General features: G+C 43.1%; 3 protein-coding genes across 3 annotated transcripts in view; 1 reads left to right on the forward strand and 2 right to left on the reverse strand.

The window, feature by feature from the left end:
* The window catches only part of LOC127613022 (lecithin retinol acyltransferase-like), a 102,440-nt gene extending 101,148 nt beyond the window's left edge, over positions 1-1,292 (reverse strand). Inside the window, exon 1 of the mRNA XM_052083909.1 lies at positions 684-1,292. Coding sequence (XP_051939869.1) covers positions 684-1,190 — 507 coding nt within the window. The 5' untranslated portion in view covers positions 1,191-1,292. The remainder of the gene's footprint in view (positions 1-683) is intronic.
* A 1,700-nt stretch (positions 1,293-2,992) lies between these two features.
* On the reverse strand, positions 2,993-5,927 carry LOC127613021 (lecithin retinol acyltransferase-like). The gene is made up of 2 exons (XM_052083908.1): positions 5,339-5,927; positions 2,993-3,302 (listed from the first exon to the last, which is right to left on the reverse strand). The coding sequence occupies exons 1-2, from the start codon at positions 5,888-5,890 to the stop codon at positions 3,150-3,152; spliced, it is 705 nt and encodes a 234-aa protein (XP_051939868.1). The 5' UTR covers positions 5,891-5,927; the 3' UTR covers positions 2,993-3,149.
* A 4,592-nt stretch (positions 5,928-10,519) lies between these two features.
* fgg (fibrinogen gamma chain) lies at positions 10,520-16,511 on the forward strand. The gene is made up of 9 exons (XM_052083883.1): positions 10,520-10,962; positions 11,067-11,135; positions 11,213-11,399; positions 12,240-12,324; positions 12,746-12,876; positions 13,610-13,743; positions 14,120-14,304; positions 15,245-15,522; positions 15,623-16,511. Exons 1-9 carry the CDS (start codon positions 10,903-10,905, stop codon positions 15,799-15,801), a joined length of 1,308 nt encoding a protein of 435 aa, XP_051939843.1. The 5' UTR covers positions 10,520-10,902; the 3' UTR covers positions 15,802-16,511.
* The last annotated feature ends 390 nt before the right edge of the window (positions 16,512-16,901 follow it).

Genomic DNA, 16,901 nt, shown 5'->3' on the forward strand with positions numbered 1-16,901 from the left:
GAAAGTGGACTTTTAACCTTCATCTTTTCCCCAAAAGCAGCAACACAACAATTGGAAAGTGCTGTGGAACAAGAAAATTCTCATGAGTCAAGTGAGTTTATAAACACGAGCCTGTTCACTCGAAATTGTTTGGTTTTGAAAAAGCACGCTTTATCCCTTTGCAAATTGTGTTTGATGCTGACAAAAGTATGTCGGTTAAATGAGTTTGAAACCAAATTATATTCAGTGTTTAAAAAAAAACGGTTCCAGGTTCATGATATTCATGTGAAAGTTGGAGTTCAGAAAAGAAAGTTCTTTTGATTTATACAAAATCGGGCGCTGAGTTATAAAAGGCTCATTTCTCTTCACCGTTTACAAAAATGTATGTTTCGTTTTATTGAGTATTGAAAACCATTTTTATTTCTTTTATTTACATATTTATATCCCCCCCAAAAATACATAAAACTCAAACTAATACCAAAGCAAATAAAACCCAAACTAAAACAAAGCATGTGAAAGTACTGAATGAAAACGAACGAACCTGTTCTAAAAAGGAATGAAAACTAATTAATTTAACCTGTTACGATGAATTAAAAACAAACTATTACAGCCCATTCCAAAGTATGCTGACCACGTTAGGGTCAATGACCTTTTGTTGTATCCGTAAAATCGACAATCCAGGCGCCGCTCGCGTCGGCGTGTACCTGGTACGTCTGGTAGCTGATGGCCATGCCGTATCTGCAGTACATGACGTAGTGCTCGCAGTTATACCACAGCAGGCTGTAGGCGACCGCCCCCAGCAGCTTCTCGGCCCTCCTGGCCACCTCGTCGGCGTCCAGCGGCGGCTGCTTGCACACGCCGTCCATGCGGTTCACCAGCACCGAGGAGCCGTAGGCAAAGTCGCGCAGCGAATCCACTCGCACGCTGGCCGCTTTGGCCACCACGCCCAGAAGCAAGCGGTTGTTGGTCACCATCTTGGCCACGGCCGCCTTGTTGCCCGTGACGACCGGCAGAATGTCCGGGATGAGGTGGGCCACCCGGCCGTTGCCCAGGTAGATGCCAAAATGCGTGAAGAGCGTCCGGGGTACCTCCAGGAGGTCGCCCCTCTTGTACCGAGACAGGTCGTAGCCGGATCCGCGCTCCTCCTCCTTCTCCTTCTTGGAAGTGGCAAAGAAGAAGCTGAGGAGCTGGTAGAGGAACATCGTGGCCATGTGAGAGCCGAGCCCACACCTGGGCGCTTTTATTGGGTGGTGAGGTGGGTTGGGTCGGGATTAGCAATTGGTCGACATCCCAGCGCGACTGGAAAGAAAGGCGCTTTCTCTAAGAACTCCGTGGCCAGTCTGGAATGCGAAATTGGGGATTCATTTGTAGGGAATTAAGGTCGAGGGTCCGCATCAGGCGCAAATCCTCATTCGGAAAAAAAAAGGGGCGATGTGAGTCAGCCGGCAAATAAACCGCTTATGACTCGTCTCAGCATTAGTCAGCACTCGAAAAGTGCTTCTGAATAAATGTGGGTGGGGGCATCTTTGAGTCATGCAATGTTTGAAAATTATCAACGATGTTGACGTGATTCACGTGGAATTTGTCTTTGATGTTTGTGAAAAGAAAAACAAGTGAAGGCATATGACGGAAAATGACACTTTGTTTACGAAAATCGATACGTTCTGAAACAGATGCCCGTTTTGTCTTGGATCACTTTCCTCAAATAATCTTCTCCAGAAAACACACAAAAAAAACAACCAAATACTGATCGCATCTTTTTTGTTAAAAACTTCATTTCAAGGGTAAAATTGAATCATCCGTTTAGCCTGAGGATGGAGACGATCGTAGCAGAAAGCAAAAACATTTCAATGGTCAAAATTGGACTTTGTTTTAAGAGGCTGATGATATTGAATTTTTTTGGAAGACAAAATGCCCCACTGAGTTGTCAAAAACTCTTGACTGTAAGGCAGGATTCCAAAAATCTGTATTTTAGATTTGTTGAAAACGATCGTTTTCAGTCGGTCTTCTGGAAAGCGTACATGAAGTTTCTTGAAGAGAATTTTGATATTTAGGAAAACTGGTACGGTGTTTTGTGAAGATAAAACTGTTTTGTTGTGTTTTGTTTTTTTCTTTTTGCATCCAAAAACATTCGTTAGATTTGTCCAAGTCTGGTGACTTGTTTCCAAAAATACGCACGTATATTCGGGTTGTTGAAAATGAAAGACTTTGACGTTTATGAAATGATACACATGACCTTTGTTAACGACCAACATACGGTAAATTTTCTAAAGACATTTTTTTTTTGTAGCTTACCTAAACCCGATCATTGTTTTTATGAAAAGTACCGAAAGTTCATCAAAGATTTGAAAATGTCAATCAAGTTTTCTACAAGACCCGTTACGTTTATTCAAACCTAAATTATCTTTTCAAAATTGTCTTTGATATTCACAAAAACTAAAACAATGTGCATTATTTTTGGGTGGGGGTTGGGGGTGGGGGCTATTCTTCCAGGTTTTAAGTCATTAGGAACAAATCCTCATTGGGAAAAGGTCGACATTAGTTGGCCAATTGATAAACCGCTTTGGTTGTTGAACGCCTGCCATCATGACTCAGCGGCTTTGAGTCCAGAAAGGCTTCAAAACATTTACTTGAAGTTGAATGAAGATCTACTTTTTTTGGGCGGGGGGGAGGGGGTCACTAAAATAATTTTTTTAACCCTTTCAGGGCCAGTGGCGACTACAGTGGACAGTTATCAGGTTACAAGGTGCATGAAAGGGTTAAGATTGTTGAAGACTTTACATGGCACTGGGGGTGTCAAAGTTTGCCGACGCTGATATCGCCTTTGACGATTGCGAGGAAGAAAAAAAAAAGTAGGATAATATGGAACCGTTAGGTTTGATGATGCGAAAGGGGAAAAAAATCGTTGGTCGTTTGACGTCTTAACATTAGCGATGGTTCTTAAAATGCAGCAAGATTCGTTGGAGACCACATTTACTTTGACGAATCACACGCAAATCGACAACCATAAAAATAACATTTTTATTATTTACATTTTTACAAAAGAAAACCAAAAAAAACACTTCAATGAAATAATCCAGTTATTGTCATTAGAGGGCAAAATGGAAATGAACTGAGACAATTCTAAGGTGCCTCACGGACAACTATAAACACGGCTTAAATAACAGGAATTAGCCGGCCATCCAGAGAGTGAAGGGAATAAGAATTGTGGGTAATGTAGTTGAGGTGGCCATGCCGCCCAAGAGCATGGAGATGACTCCCAGAATTGCCGTCACCAGGACGCTGCGTCGATCTCTGATCACCCATTTTATGCACTCGCAAAACTAGGGAGGGAACAAAAAACACACACACACAGGTAATTGTTTACAATTAGAATAATTCTCATTTCAACAGCAGGATGCCACAAGAAGGGCCCCAACTCACTTCAACGTAGTTCCTTGTAGGGCTTAACGATTTTGAAAAATTAGCTAATTACAATCCTCCCCCCGCCCCTTGCAATATTGCGATTGTGATTTCATTGAAGGATTTATTAACTTCCGTTTATTCCGGACTTGTTGGGTAGAATTTTGCGAAGTAGCGCAGCAAAGACTGCAAGTCAAATTGTTGAGCAGATTAAAAACGAATTCAAGTGGATCAACAAAGTGCCTTTCAGATTAATTCGTTGTTTAGTATGTTTATTGAACATAAAACATGTACAGTGATAATTTGACAGAAAATAAGGTAAATAAAATAGTAAAAAAGTCAAGTCAAGTCAACAGTATTTCTAGAGCACTTTCAAACAGCCATCGCTGCATACGAAGTGCTGTACATGGAGCGATTTAACATGCACAATAAACAGTAAGACAAATCGGTAATAAAGGCGGTAGAAAGCACCAAACAGTAAAATCAAGAACAAATCTAAGTCATGCTGAGTCGAAAAAAGAAAGAAATCAGTCTTCATTCAACACAGTTATTATGTTCAAGGGAGTAGGAAAAAGTAAAAAACGTATCTAGTCCTACCCCGTTATGTGTTTATGTCTAATACATCATTGTATATCAATCAGAAAAGAAAGAAAGTAAGAAGAAAGAAGTCTCCATTAAGGCTCATACTTTACCCTTAGCCGTGATATTTTTACAACTTTTGGTTTGTATCGGGATTATATACATCCACACCTTGGGACTCTTGTGTCAATTTTCTCCTGCATTCATAATGGATATTTCAATATCTTTCTCCATTTATCAACTTAGTTCTGATTTATCATTATATTTAATGTTTAGAATTTATCATTTTAACTCAGATTGATCTAGGTTGTTTCTACTATTTTTTTGAATTTGTTTTTGAACTCAGCAAGCGATTTACTCATTTTCAGGCCCGTTTCGAAATTATTCCACAGATTAACCCCTTTGATAGATACACTTCTTTGCTTGATGTTTGTTCTTGTTTTGAGTCTGGGATAGGCTCCAGCACCCCCCGCGACCCTAGTGAGGATCAAGCGACTCGGAAGATGAATGAATGAATGAATAAGTTGGTACCTCTTAAATCATAGCTGCTTTCTTGAATTTGGAAAACCCTCTGAATGTTATGGCAGAGCAGGTTATTGTGTGCTTTGTACATTAATTGGTTGATTTTTAAAGCCAGGTCATAAAAGTTTCATCGTATTTAATTTGATAAATAGTGGATTCGTGGGTTCTGTATAGTTTGATCCATTAATAATTCGAATTGCTTTTTTTTGTAGTTTTAGAATAGGGAGTGTTTTGTTTTGCAGGCATTTCCCCATATTTCCACACAGTAGGTCATATATGGTAATAATAACGAAGAGTATAATGTGTACAAAGATATCTCATTTAGCACTTCCTTGTTTATGTAGAGTAAAGGTTTAGTCAATTTATTAATCATCGGCCGAAGCTATCAGAGAAAAAAAATCATGTATAAGAAATCTGATATAAGGGTGAAACGGTGGTTAGTACATCCGCCTCACAATGCAGAGGTGCAGGGTTCGATTCCGGGCCCCAGGTCTCTTTGTGGCGTTTGCATGTTCTCCCAAGCCAATGTGGGTTTTCTCCGGGTACTCTGGTTTCCTCCCACATCCCCAAAACATGCATGGCAGTTTAATGGAGCACTAAATTGTGTGATTGTGAGTATGAATAGTTGTCTCCGTGTGCCCCGCGATTGGCTGACACCCAGTTCTTCGGGGTGTTAACCCCCCCCCCCCTCCCCCAAGCCCCACCCCGCCTCCGTGCAATGAGAGGCTCCAGCACACCCCCGACCCGTGTAAGGATAAGCAGTGCAGATCATGGATGAAAAGAAATCGTACCCCAAAATCCGCCAAGACGCGGTGTGTGTGGGTATGGTTGGGGGAGGGGGTCGTCCAGTCGTTACCTGTTCGGTCTGTCGGCTGGCGGCTCGTCCGTATCTGCAGTGGGTGACGAAGTGCTCGCAGTTGTTCCACAGCAGACTGTACGGGAAGCCGCCCAGCAGCGCCTCCGCCCGGCGGGCCACCTCCTCCGCCGGCAGCGCCTTGGCCCCCTTCGCCGCTCCCTCCGCGCGGTTGACCAGGATCCGCGAGCCGTACGCGAAGTCCTCCAGGCTGTCCACGCGCACCGTGGCGCGCCGGCACAAGCATCCGGCGATCAGCCGCCCGTTGCTCACCACCGTGGTCAAACGCCGCCGGTCGTCGGTGAGCGCCGGTAGGATGTCCGGGATGAGGTGCGCCACCCGGTCGTCGCCCAGGTAGACGCCGAAGTGGGTGAAGAGCGTGCGGGGTACCTCGAGGAGATCGCCCCGCCGGAGCAGCGGAGGGGGCGGGGGTGGAGATGAGGCTCCCCGGGCTTGGGTGGGACGCTCGTACGCATGCGCCGAGCCGAAAACGAGCAATTTGAGTTTGCAGAGGACGGCGAGTTTCTCCAAGAGGAAGGCGAATAAGTTGATCATGATGACTCTGGCTCGCGGTGCTTCTGATGAGCTCCTTTTATTAGCAACGAGAAGGGGTAGCCCCTCCGCTTGCACATCCAGCCCACCAAGGTGCCTCTCATCACCCGTGTACGTGTGTGTGAGTTGCTTTTGTTTGTTGGGAATTAGCGGCACACGCACACAAATAAGATTAACGCATAAAAAGTCACGTTTGGCTTGATTCTTGCAAAAATGTAACCCCCCGCCATCCCTAGTACCAGAAAATAAAAAAGGAGTGTGTGCACAAGCATTGAGGAATATTCCATTGCTGCAACTGTGCCAGAGTAAAAATGATGGTTAGAATTTACCATAAGAAAGAGGATGTCAATTCTATTTATTATATGTTGCAGGGTATAACAGTGCTTGTCGTAAAAGCTTCATAACTGTGCAGGCTGTGTTGAACTTTTTTTTTTCCGAACTGTAATTCAAGTGTACAAAGAAGTTAACCTTTTCGTGTTTCGAGAGGTAATAATGTGACGCTTTATGATTGTGGGATTGAATTTACAAAACAAATATATTTGAACTCTCCTAATATTTAGGGATGGGATGTGGCCCCCGGAAAAAAATACATACTGTATATATTTTTTGACAAATCCATCCATCCATGAACATGGGGTCAAATGAATAGCACACAAAACAAGCCTCACCTAACCCTCACCCCCTCTCAACCTTAAAGCGAACTTTAACCTCTAACACCCTAACCCAATCCCTGACCTCAACCCAAATATAACCTCAACCTCACAACCAAAATTTTAAATCTAATCCCTTTAAAAACATCTTGAAAAAAGGTTGCCTTCCCCAGATTGAAACTAGAAAACTGCATTGGCACCCAAGAGTTATCCTTTCTATTGTATCCAATGAGCCCAACAGAAAGAGACCGGAATAGAAATGAGAGAGGAGGATTGCTCCAAGATGCACTTTTCTCAAAGGCATGAAAACATTCCTTTTGTCCAGATTAGCCCAATCCTGTTCGCTTTGCTCGACACACTCATCATTTGAGCCACAAAAGCAACCACAGGCTCTGCTCAGTGCTTGTTGACCCACATACTGTAGAGCTCCTTTTCAAACCGGGATCCCCCAGGGGTCAGTGATCCATCGCTTTGGGGGGGGGGGGGGGGGCGTAAAGTGATTACAAATAAACGATGGATATAAATTAGCTTATTTTTTTAGAATAGACAACTATTGAATTCGTATGGCATTTGGGGATAGATGAATTAGTATTATTTAATTGGCGTTTGGACGATGAAGGAGTGATGGGGGGGGGGTCCCTTGGAAAGTCTATTGATCTACTGTGTATGTATCTATATATTTTTTTAAATTGTGAGTTCGTTCAGTCAATAGTTACATGTTCATGCAGAATCAGCCCCAATTTTCATTCGCTTGTTAGCTGGTGCCTGCTTATTTGTCATTAATTAATTCCCTCGAAAATGTGGTGATTTTATAGTCACTTCGGTGGTGCACTTCTGCATGAGGTTTTTTTTTGGTATATTATATTTAGTTAGTTGGTGAGTTAATTAGCTAGTACGTTAGTGAGCTCGCGAGCTAGTGGGTTATATAGCTAGCGAACAATTTAGTTAATGTATTTATTAGCTAGCTACTTAGTGTGTTAGCTAACTAGCTATTGAGTTACTTGGCTATGTTAGAAGTTAGCTAGCTATCTTGCTTCCAAGTTAGTTCGTTAGCTAACACCCTACCTAGCTAGCTAAGTAACTAGCTAGAGAGCTACTTTGCTAACTATGTATCTTACAAGTTCGTTAGATATCTAGCGTTCAGGTTAGTTAGTAGTGAACGAGAAAGAAAAATGTTTTTCCCCGCTGAAGGAGGGCAGACTTGAAGAGTAAGAATGATGTATTTATTTGAAGATTTTTTTTTCCAGAAAGAAAATGAACCAAAAAAGTAATTTAAAAAGTATTTCTGAGATATTTTTAATTTAATTTAATCATAGTGAAGGCAGATCGAGGAAACTTTTTTTCAGCTTTCAGTGGATACAGATCCACACAAAATGTATTGTTTGGTTCTGCGTTCTTGAGCTGCCAATTTAGTTGATGCAGATCTGGATTGTTTCTTTGTTTTTTCACTTAATTGACAGTTATTTACCGAAATAATTCGCTAGTAAGTTAATTATTTGGTTCCAAGCAGGATAAACTGTGTTGTTTGTCTGTTTGTTTCTTTCATCTGCTCATTACTTGGTGCTAATCCTGTTCCTATATTTTGAGATTTTGGCAGTTTTCGTGGGCTTGCTTCGTGGCCAAGTGGGGCAGTGACACCCACCCCTTTGTCCCCATCAGAGGCAAGCATACCGTGTCTGAGGTTAAAGTATGAAGCTGGCATTAACTTGTGCATTTTAAACGTTTGTTGTTGTTTTTTCTTGTTCATCTTATGAACAAGAGGCTTTTACTCTTGCCATCACGCCACCTTCAGCTGAGCAGACTTAGCTTAGCTTAGTTTACCGTCCGCGACCGCCAATTGACCCCGGAGGCGGCCGCGCGGGCCAACCTTTGCCCCACTTGTCCTTACAACCGGGCGACTTACCCTGAGAGGTTGCACACTTTAGGCCGTCAGATTGCGCGAGATGTAATTTGGCAGCGCGCAAAACAATTTGCATGTACTTTAATAAAATGAATGATAGTCTATCAATGCAACATTCAAAACGAATGACCCCTTCCTACCATTAGCTTTCGGGCCATTGTAAAGCTCGGATATGTGTGACTTATCATCACGTAGATTTTTTTTTCTTCCCCTCCTCCCAAAAGGGGGAAGCTGTACCGTCGTTGCCTGTGGTTGCCGCCACATGCTGGCAAAAGACTGCTTTTGTCTCAGTGAAGCTCCTCAACTCACTACAGCACCAAGATGCAGTAAAAGGCCGCAGCACTTTTGTACAGGTATATGATAAGTCTTTGTTGATTAGTGAGTCGGTTTGCCGGTTTGTTTGAACAAACGAGCCAACTTTTGATCATTTGTTTGTTTAACCATTCATTTGGTAAATTTAGCGCATCTTAGTAAAACGCCTCTCTCAGTAAGTCTGGCCGCCCGTTACTTTTTCTCGATTAGTCCTTTCGTTCGTTCGAAGAGCTGTAAAAACTTGCAATTAAAACGAGACAAGTTTTTCCACAAAAAACGTCATTCTGATGGCATTTAGCTCTCCCCATGATCGTTATGTTTAAGTGGCGTTAAAGAGTATGAGGCGGTCCTCGGAAAAGTTTTCTCCACTCAACCCAAAAGGTTCGTGAAGCCCCGTTTTAGAATTCCCACAAAGATCGTTGCTGGCTTGAAGTAGATGAGTCAGCGGCGTGTTTTGGCCTCGCCGACGCTTGAGTCAACAGTGGAGGCGTGCGGCCCGGGAGCTTCCAGGTTCAGCCAAAAGTTAGGAAAGGCACCCTGGCACGGACCGAGACGCTTTCCATCTGCTTCGGCTCACAAAGAGGCCGGACGGTTCATTTAAAGTTCAGCAGTGTTTAGGTCCGCCCGCCGGTTCACACTCGGGTCGCTCTTCAGGCTTGACATCCGTCTTCTCTCCGCCTGCATGTCATAAAAGCGGGTCACGCGGAGGGAAGGCCAAGGTAGGATTCAGCATACAAAGTCAACATGAGGTCAATGTGTCACACTGCTTGCTTTGAGGTGCGTTCAACAGCACTTTTGCACCGAATGTGCTTGGCTCAAAAAGACACCATTTTGGCCTTGATGCTGGAAGAGGAATAATTGTTTGTTGGGGGGCGGGGGGTCTGATAAAGGGCAGTGCAAAATGCACACAAAATGATTTTAAAAATATTGATTAAGGAAAAAACATTAGTGTTCTCTGTGAAAAATGAGGCTTCATTTTTAAACTTATCTTTCATTAAATTCAGAATATTGTCTTTTTCGGTCCTTTTGTCCAAATGCATTATTTAAATGTCTCAACTTTTCAGGTCAAAAGAATAAGCCAAGAAGTTGCTGCAGTTCTGGCTTCTTTTTTAGAATGTATTATAATTGCATGCATATTTTTAAATGTTGCCCTTTTCTCAAAAAGAGATTTTTTTTTCAAAAGTCATATTTACGAGAGACCATATTTCTTCAAGAAAAAAATATTCTGGAGAGAGTAGAATTAAGCTTTTTTTTGGTAGCTTTTTTGTGGTTTAAGCTTGTGAGACTGAGTGGAATCCATCGTCTTCACTTTGTTGGAGTACAGCTCCAACTTGTGGTTTCACCTGATACTGCAACCGAAATACACACTGCAGTTTTCCTTGGTTTCCAAATATTTTTTGTTGAAGCTAATCAAACATGAATGTGTGCTTTGTAGGGCAATCGATAAAATACTTTTTTTCTAACCTTTCCTGACAGGAAATAATGTCATCATTTTCAAACTTTTATCAAGTGGATGGATAATTTTTCAAGGTGTCATATTACATAGATTAAAAAAAATCTAAAGGGAAAAAATCATAATGTAAGGACTTTTCATTTTTGTCTTTACATTAAGTTATAAAAAGAAAATTAAAGACAACAAAAAAAAGTTGCAGTCCAACATTACCGGAATTTCTGACCAAAATATATTTTTTGTATTTTGTTGGGGTGGAAATGGCATCTTCTAAAAGAAAAACAATGTTAGACAAAATAATCCTACCTTTTTTTAAGGGGTAAAAAAGTTTTGTTCAAGCTGAAAGCCATTTTTAATTGAAAGCATTGCGTCCTCTCAAATGGAAAAGATGGTCATCATCCAGTTTTTGGCGGGACAGTGTCATACTCTGACCATAGTATTGGAGGGAACCAGAATAAAAACATACCATTTTAAATAGTGATGATGAAACAGAACGTTCAGCATCTCCGACCTGGTGAGAGGGAACATCAACACAGTCAAATCTGGGAAATGATCCGAGTGGTCGTTTGAGTCATTGTCAGCGTGCGTGCGTGTTGTGTTGACGTTTGAACCTCTCATCAAACATCCGACGGAGGACCTTGTCCCCGATAAATACGCCGTGGCGGCGAGTGGGGAGCTTCACACTCAACCAAAAGGAACCAACATGGCCTCACCACTGGTGGCCCACGCCGGGCTTGTTCTGCTTTTCTCCGTGGCGTCGGCCGTAAGTCCTAAAACAAAACTTGACCCTTTGACAATTAACAGAGAACAGCAAAATGCTTCACTCCCCTGAGCTCTCTTACTCTGTTTTGTTTGTTTGTCTTATAGCAAATCCGAGGAGATAACATCGGCGTCAGAAACGACAACAGCATGACGTGCCACCCCAACGACGGCTTTGTGAGTACTCGGCCAGAGCCGCCCGGCAGGTCTCGAACCGTGGTCAGCGTCACCAATGTGCCGGGTCGCCATTGCAGCGCAAGTACTGTCCCACGACGTGCGGCGTGGCCGACTACATGCACAAATACACATCCGGCGCCCACGAGAGTCTGGACTATCTGCAAAAAGAGCTGGATAGCATCCACAACCTGACGGCGGGAGCTCAAGAACGCGTCATCTACATGAAAGACAGCATCCAAACGGTCCAGAAGAACATCCAACCCGGTCAGTTGCTCAACCTACTGTCAAACTCAACATACGACAAAGATATATCCACTGATGCTCGAATGCTAACGTTCAATGCCAAATTACGGGGGCATGCAGATGAACAATTAGCATCAGTATGGCAGTGTTTTACACCTGAAGCAAAATAACTCAAATCACCAACTGTGCAACAAAACATTGTGTCGCATGCATATATTCTTTATCCTCCGCCAAGAGGATCTTTAACCATGAACATTGCATTATCAATGAAGGCACATAAGTTTCATCAAAAATGTTTAAAAAAATATATATAGTAAAAATAATAACACCCTCAACATGTGGCCAGACCAATAGTGTAGCTTTGTGAAAAAATATTAAATTGTGACCCGACGTAGGCAACATGCGCCTTGAAGGTGCCACTGGATTTGTGTGATTTCATTTTTGAGAAGCACATGGACAGTTTTGTTTCCATATATTAAGTCAGATTCCTCCAGCCAATTATAGACGCTAAATAAGATCTGTGTTAGATGCTGTTCAACCACGCTAAATGTTTTGGCAGACACGGATGACGGTATCTTTCGTGTAACCGTCGGGAATTAACGCCCTGACACCAACTGGGGAGGCCATTTACATGTATGTACGTTGAGAACATCAGTGGACCTAAAGTGGATCCCTTTATCCCAATATGATGAGATGTTATACCACATCGTTATCTCCCAGGGTACAGGATTGATTCAGGGTGGCAATTATATTGATCTGATACACATATAGGATTTTATATTATGATATTGATTTCATGTGCTACACTGGCCAGAGCAGAAATTCAATGTCGCGTTCAACATGTCACATTTGTCTTTTCAGATGTCTACTTCCAAAAGTCGGCCGATATGCTGGATGATGTCATCCGCTTTGAGAGGACCATCATGGAACAAGAGAAGCAAATCTTGTAAGTTGACTCAACTCAACTTGTGTTTTATTGGTACACCAAATATTTTTTTCACTTCGACGAATCAGGTGAAATAAGGTGTGTAGTGTTAGCAGGACAAACGGTGGGAATGAGTGTGAAATATTTGCAAAGACAAAATAAAAAAAAGGCAGAATTACTTTAATCCCAATTTTATTTTTTTTCCATATGGGGGGGGAGGGGGACATTGAAAAAAATATATTTCCCAACATCGCACTTCTGCCCTCCTCATCCCAAAATATCTTTGGCGTACGGTACTGTTGATTCAACCAATTTTTGTCCATGTCCCCCCCCGATTTTTACTCGAGCCAAAGTGCAACTTGGCTCCACTTAACCACAGATAATTCTTGAACATTTAACCCTGTCGTGACCTCCCCGTCACAATTTCACATACCCCTCACAGCCAAGTGGAGGATGTGTTCACCGCCAATGAGAGGAGAATGGCAGACTTGAAGATGCTCTCCATTCAGTTGCAGAGTACATGCAGCGAGCCCTGCAAGGAAAGTGTTGTGATTCAGCCCACCACAGGAACAGGTACAACCCCTCCCCCTCCTCCAAAAAAGAACCCCCCCGGCCCCTGCCCAAAAATGAACTTTAGATTGTTTCCTAGTGTGTGTGCCTGTCAGTGTTTAGTCAGAGGCAGCAAAAGTCAATACACTGGCGACATCGATGGAAGGTCAACAGACGGCGCGATCGCTCAGCATTTTATGAAGCAGGAACAAACACATTGTTGGAAATGGATGTTAAAAATTCAATCCATGATAAATCTGCATTTCCGGCTTGTTTAAAGGGGACCTGACCCGTTTTCAATTCCAATTCAAACTGGAATGAAATTTTGGAATATATTTTTACCCCAAGAAACGTTTATTTGACAATTTCTTACTTAATTTAATACTGCATATTTTTATTGTATTTTTCCCCAACCTTCTTTTTAAAAATTTGTATCTTTATTTTTTTTAACTGTTTTTCCCATTCTAATTAACTGAAGGCTAATATATTTAGATTTTACTGCGCATTGATTCTGACTCTCAAGAAAAAGACCACACTTGTGCTTTTCAGATGTTCAACTAGGGCGCAGCCCCTTTTCAGTTCAAGTGAAAAAGATTTCTTTGTTTGTTTGTTTCGAGATTAATTACCACTTTACAGACAGTATGCAAAAAAAAAAAAAATTTAGAACAAAACACGAGAAGGGTGCCGGCGGGTCTGACGTTTCTTATTTTAGCATTGACGACACGATGCTTTCATTGATTTTATTTCTTTGTGTCAGATTGCCAGGATGTCGCCAACAAAGGCGCCACAGTCAGCGGGATTTACTACATCAAACCGGCCCAAGCGACCCAACAGTTCCCGGTGTACTGCGAGATTGACAACTTTGGGCGTGGCTTCACCGTCATCCAGCGGGTTCGTATCTTCCCGAACTGTACTGCTTGGTGGAAATGTACCACGCCACCATGACCGTACCACACCGTCACAGTGCTAAGAACCAGAATGGGTCAAGTCAGATATTTCGGAACCCTATCAAACCAAAATACATCTTAGCTCACCGTCAAATTAACAGTATGTACTTTACTGAAGCAAATCGTACCGTCTGGTGAAAATTTTATTTCCGTGACGATACGGGTTCGGTCCGGCGCGGATGTATTTCTCATCTCAAATGGTGTTCAGACAGTCCAGTGGCTTGCTCGCAAACGATGCCACCGGATCCATGTTAGAATTGGCCGGCGTTTTGGCAGTGGCGTTCAAATGCCCGAGTGAGCATCTTTGATCGCATCCGCAGAGACGGGACGGTAGCGTGGACTTCCACAAGGACTGGATCCAGTACAAGGAGGGTTTCGGCTACCTCTCCCCCGATGACAGCACCGAGTTCTGGCTGGGCAATGAGAAGATCCACCTTCTGTCCGTGGGCAGTAGCATCCCGATGGTGCTCAGGATAGAGCTGGTCGATTGGGAGGGCAACAAAAGGTACCCGCACCCCCCGACCGACCCTGCCGAAACACATCGCGTCGCAAATTGAAAATACAGATACTTTCCCATTGAAGGTTTTTTTTTTTGTTGTTGTTGCCATTTTTCATTTTTGTGATCTTGCTATGTTGTTCATGAAAGATTTCCACCCAACACTTTTGGAGAGAAAGCACAGCACAGAAAGTATATTAGATTTTTTTTTTTCTCAAAGGATTTTCATCCCTCCCGAACACGTTTTAAAACACATTAAAAGCGATTTGTCACTCCCAGTTGGAATTTACTCACACCACAAAAAAAAGAGAATGAAGCACCAGAATTAGCCATCTCTGTCATAGATAAACAGTGGACTTGACGGTAGACTAGAGCAGGCTAAAAACGTCAAAATGTGGCGGCCGTGTTGGCAGGGGTGAGATTCCCTCCAAATGTAACATAACATCGATGTTAGCTTAGCATCTGCTGTAGACACGCAGCTAGCTTAAAAAGACCAGACTGTATCAACTCTATTTCCTGTACATCTATGGCTGTTGTTGTTGTTTTTTGTCGCGTACATCTTGCTCTACTGTGCTGTGTGTGCTGTGTGGTACAATATACAGATGGGGAGGGGGGGTTGTTTTTTTTTCCGCATCTCATCGAAACAGGAGTGAAAAAAGGAATCGCTCACTTTATGGCACATGAAAGCGACTCTATGCATGATCGTCTCCCCCAATGTAGTCTGGATAAATGTAAACTTTTCAATGTGTTTCAAGCTTTTTTTTTTCTCAAATAATTTCCAATAATTTTGTAGTCGCTACAAAAGTCACGGGGGAGAAAAACATTGCAGTGTCAGTATTATTTCCCCCCCCCCCCCTCTTGCGGCACCACCGCACCGATCGCCCACGCGCAAACACGAGAACCGATAACGACAAAGCAAACACGCGCCTCCTCTGAACTCGCCTTCCAGGTATGCCGACTACGCCATGTTCCGGGTCGCGCCGGAGGTGGACATGTACCGCCTGACGTACGGCTACTACATGGGCGGTGACGCCGGCGACGCCTTCAACGGCTTTGACTTCGGCGACGACCCCAGCGACAAGTTCTTCACCTCGCACAACGGCATGCAGTTCAGCACCTTCGACAAGGACAACGACAAATACGACGGCAACTGCGCCTTGCAGGACGGCTCGGGCTGGTGGATGAACCGGTGCCACGCTGCCCATTTAAACGGCAAATATTACCAGGGTGGGTTAGGACTTTGACACCGCCGGTCGCAAAAAGTAGTCCCACTCAGAATGTGACCTCTGACATCGCTTCCCTAACCGTCGCGATTTTCTACACGCAGGTGGGCGCTACACTGAAAAGGACACCGGCGAATTCGGCTACGACAACGGCATCATCTGGGTGACGTGGCACAACCGCTGGTACTCCCTGAAGGAGACCACCATGAAGATCATCCCCGTGACGCGCATCATGGCAGGCGGGGGTCAGGAGGCGGGTGTCAAGCAGTTTGGAGTGGTTTAAAAAAAAAAGAAAAAAGAAAATCATTATTGTTTGGAGCTCAGGATAGTTTTGTTTTTGTCCCCATACTTGATCATCTTAAATCATTTGCTCAACCTCGGGTGGATGTCCGACCAAAGATGTTTAGCATTCTCTGAGTCATTATTTCTTTGTGCTGTCGTCCATGTTGACCCGTTTCCGTACTTCACATTCTGTGAGGATTAAGCATCTGTTGAGTTTCATTCAGGAGTTTGTTGAAGTCCATTTTTTAAATTATTTTTTTTCGTTTACATGTCACAAAATTGATGTTGCTTTTGGGGCTTTTCTTGATTTAGTTAACCATTAATTGGCAAACATGCGTTTGTACATCGAGTACACCAAACTTTGAACTCACAAATTAACCCCCGGCAAAAATACCAGAAATAATTAACTAGTGAGTGGGTTCTGCGATAACCATTTGCCCAATTATTCATTCATTCATCTTCCGTACCGCTTGATCCTCACTAGGGTCGCGGGGGGTGCTGGAGCCCATCCCAGCCGTCTCCGGGCAGTAGGCGGGGGACACCCTGAATCGGTTGCCAGCCAATTAATGAATGATTAAAATATATATTTTTTAAAAGAACAAAAGTAATCAATATTTTTTGTATTTTTAAAAAATAATTTATACTGTATATTCAATCTCCTCAATTCAATCTCAAACTTAGAATTTCATGGCTGCACCAGCCCCTCCTCCCTCCCCCCCAAAAATATATGGGACAGGTGATGGAAAAAAAAAATCCTGAAAAAGTTCAAGAATGCTCATCAAACACCTGTTTGGTACATCCCACAGGTGAACAGGCTAACTGGGAACAGGTGGGTGACACGATTGGCTATGAAATGAGCTTCCCTGAATTGCTCTGTCGTTCACAAGCAAAGGGAGGGTGAGAGGTTCAACTCTTTGCAAGAAAATAGACAATTGAAGGACTTTGTTGTGTTGCTTGGAATTTAAGGATTTCATTATCTACGATCCATAACAGCCATCAAAACGTCCAGAGAATCTGGAGAAATAACTGGATGGAAGTGGCGAGCCCCAAACGTAAAACTGAATGACCGTTTGACGTGGAAAGGATATCACCACATGGGCT

This window comes from Hippocampus zosterae, chromosome 13 (assembly GCF_025434085.1).
Source record: "Hippocampus zosterae strain Florida chromosome 13, ASM2543408v3, whole genome shotgun sequence".
NCBI classification, from domain to species: domain Eukaryota; kingdom Metazoa; phylum Chordata; class Actinopteri; order Syngnathiformes; family Syngnathidae; genus Hippocampus; species Hippocampus zosterae.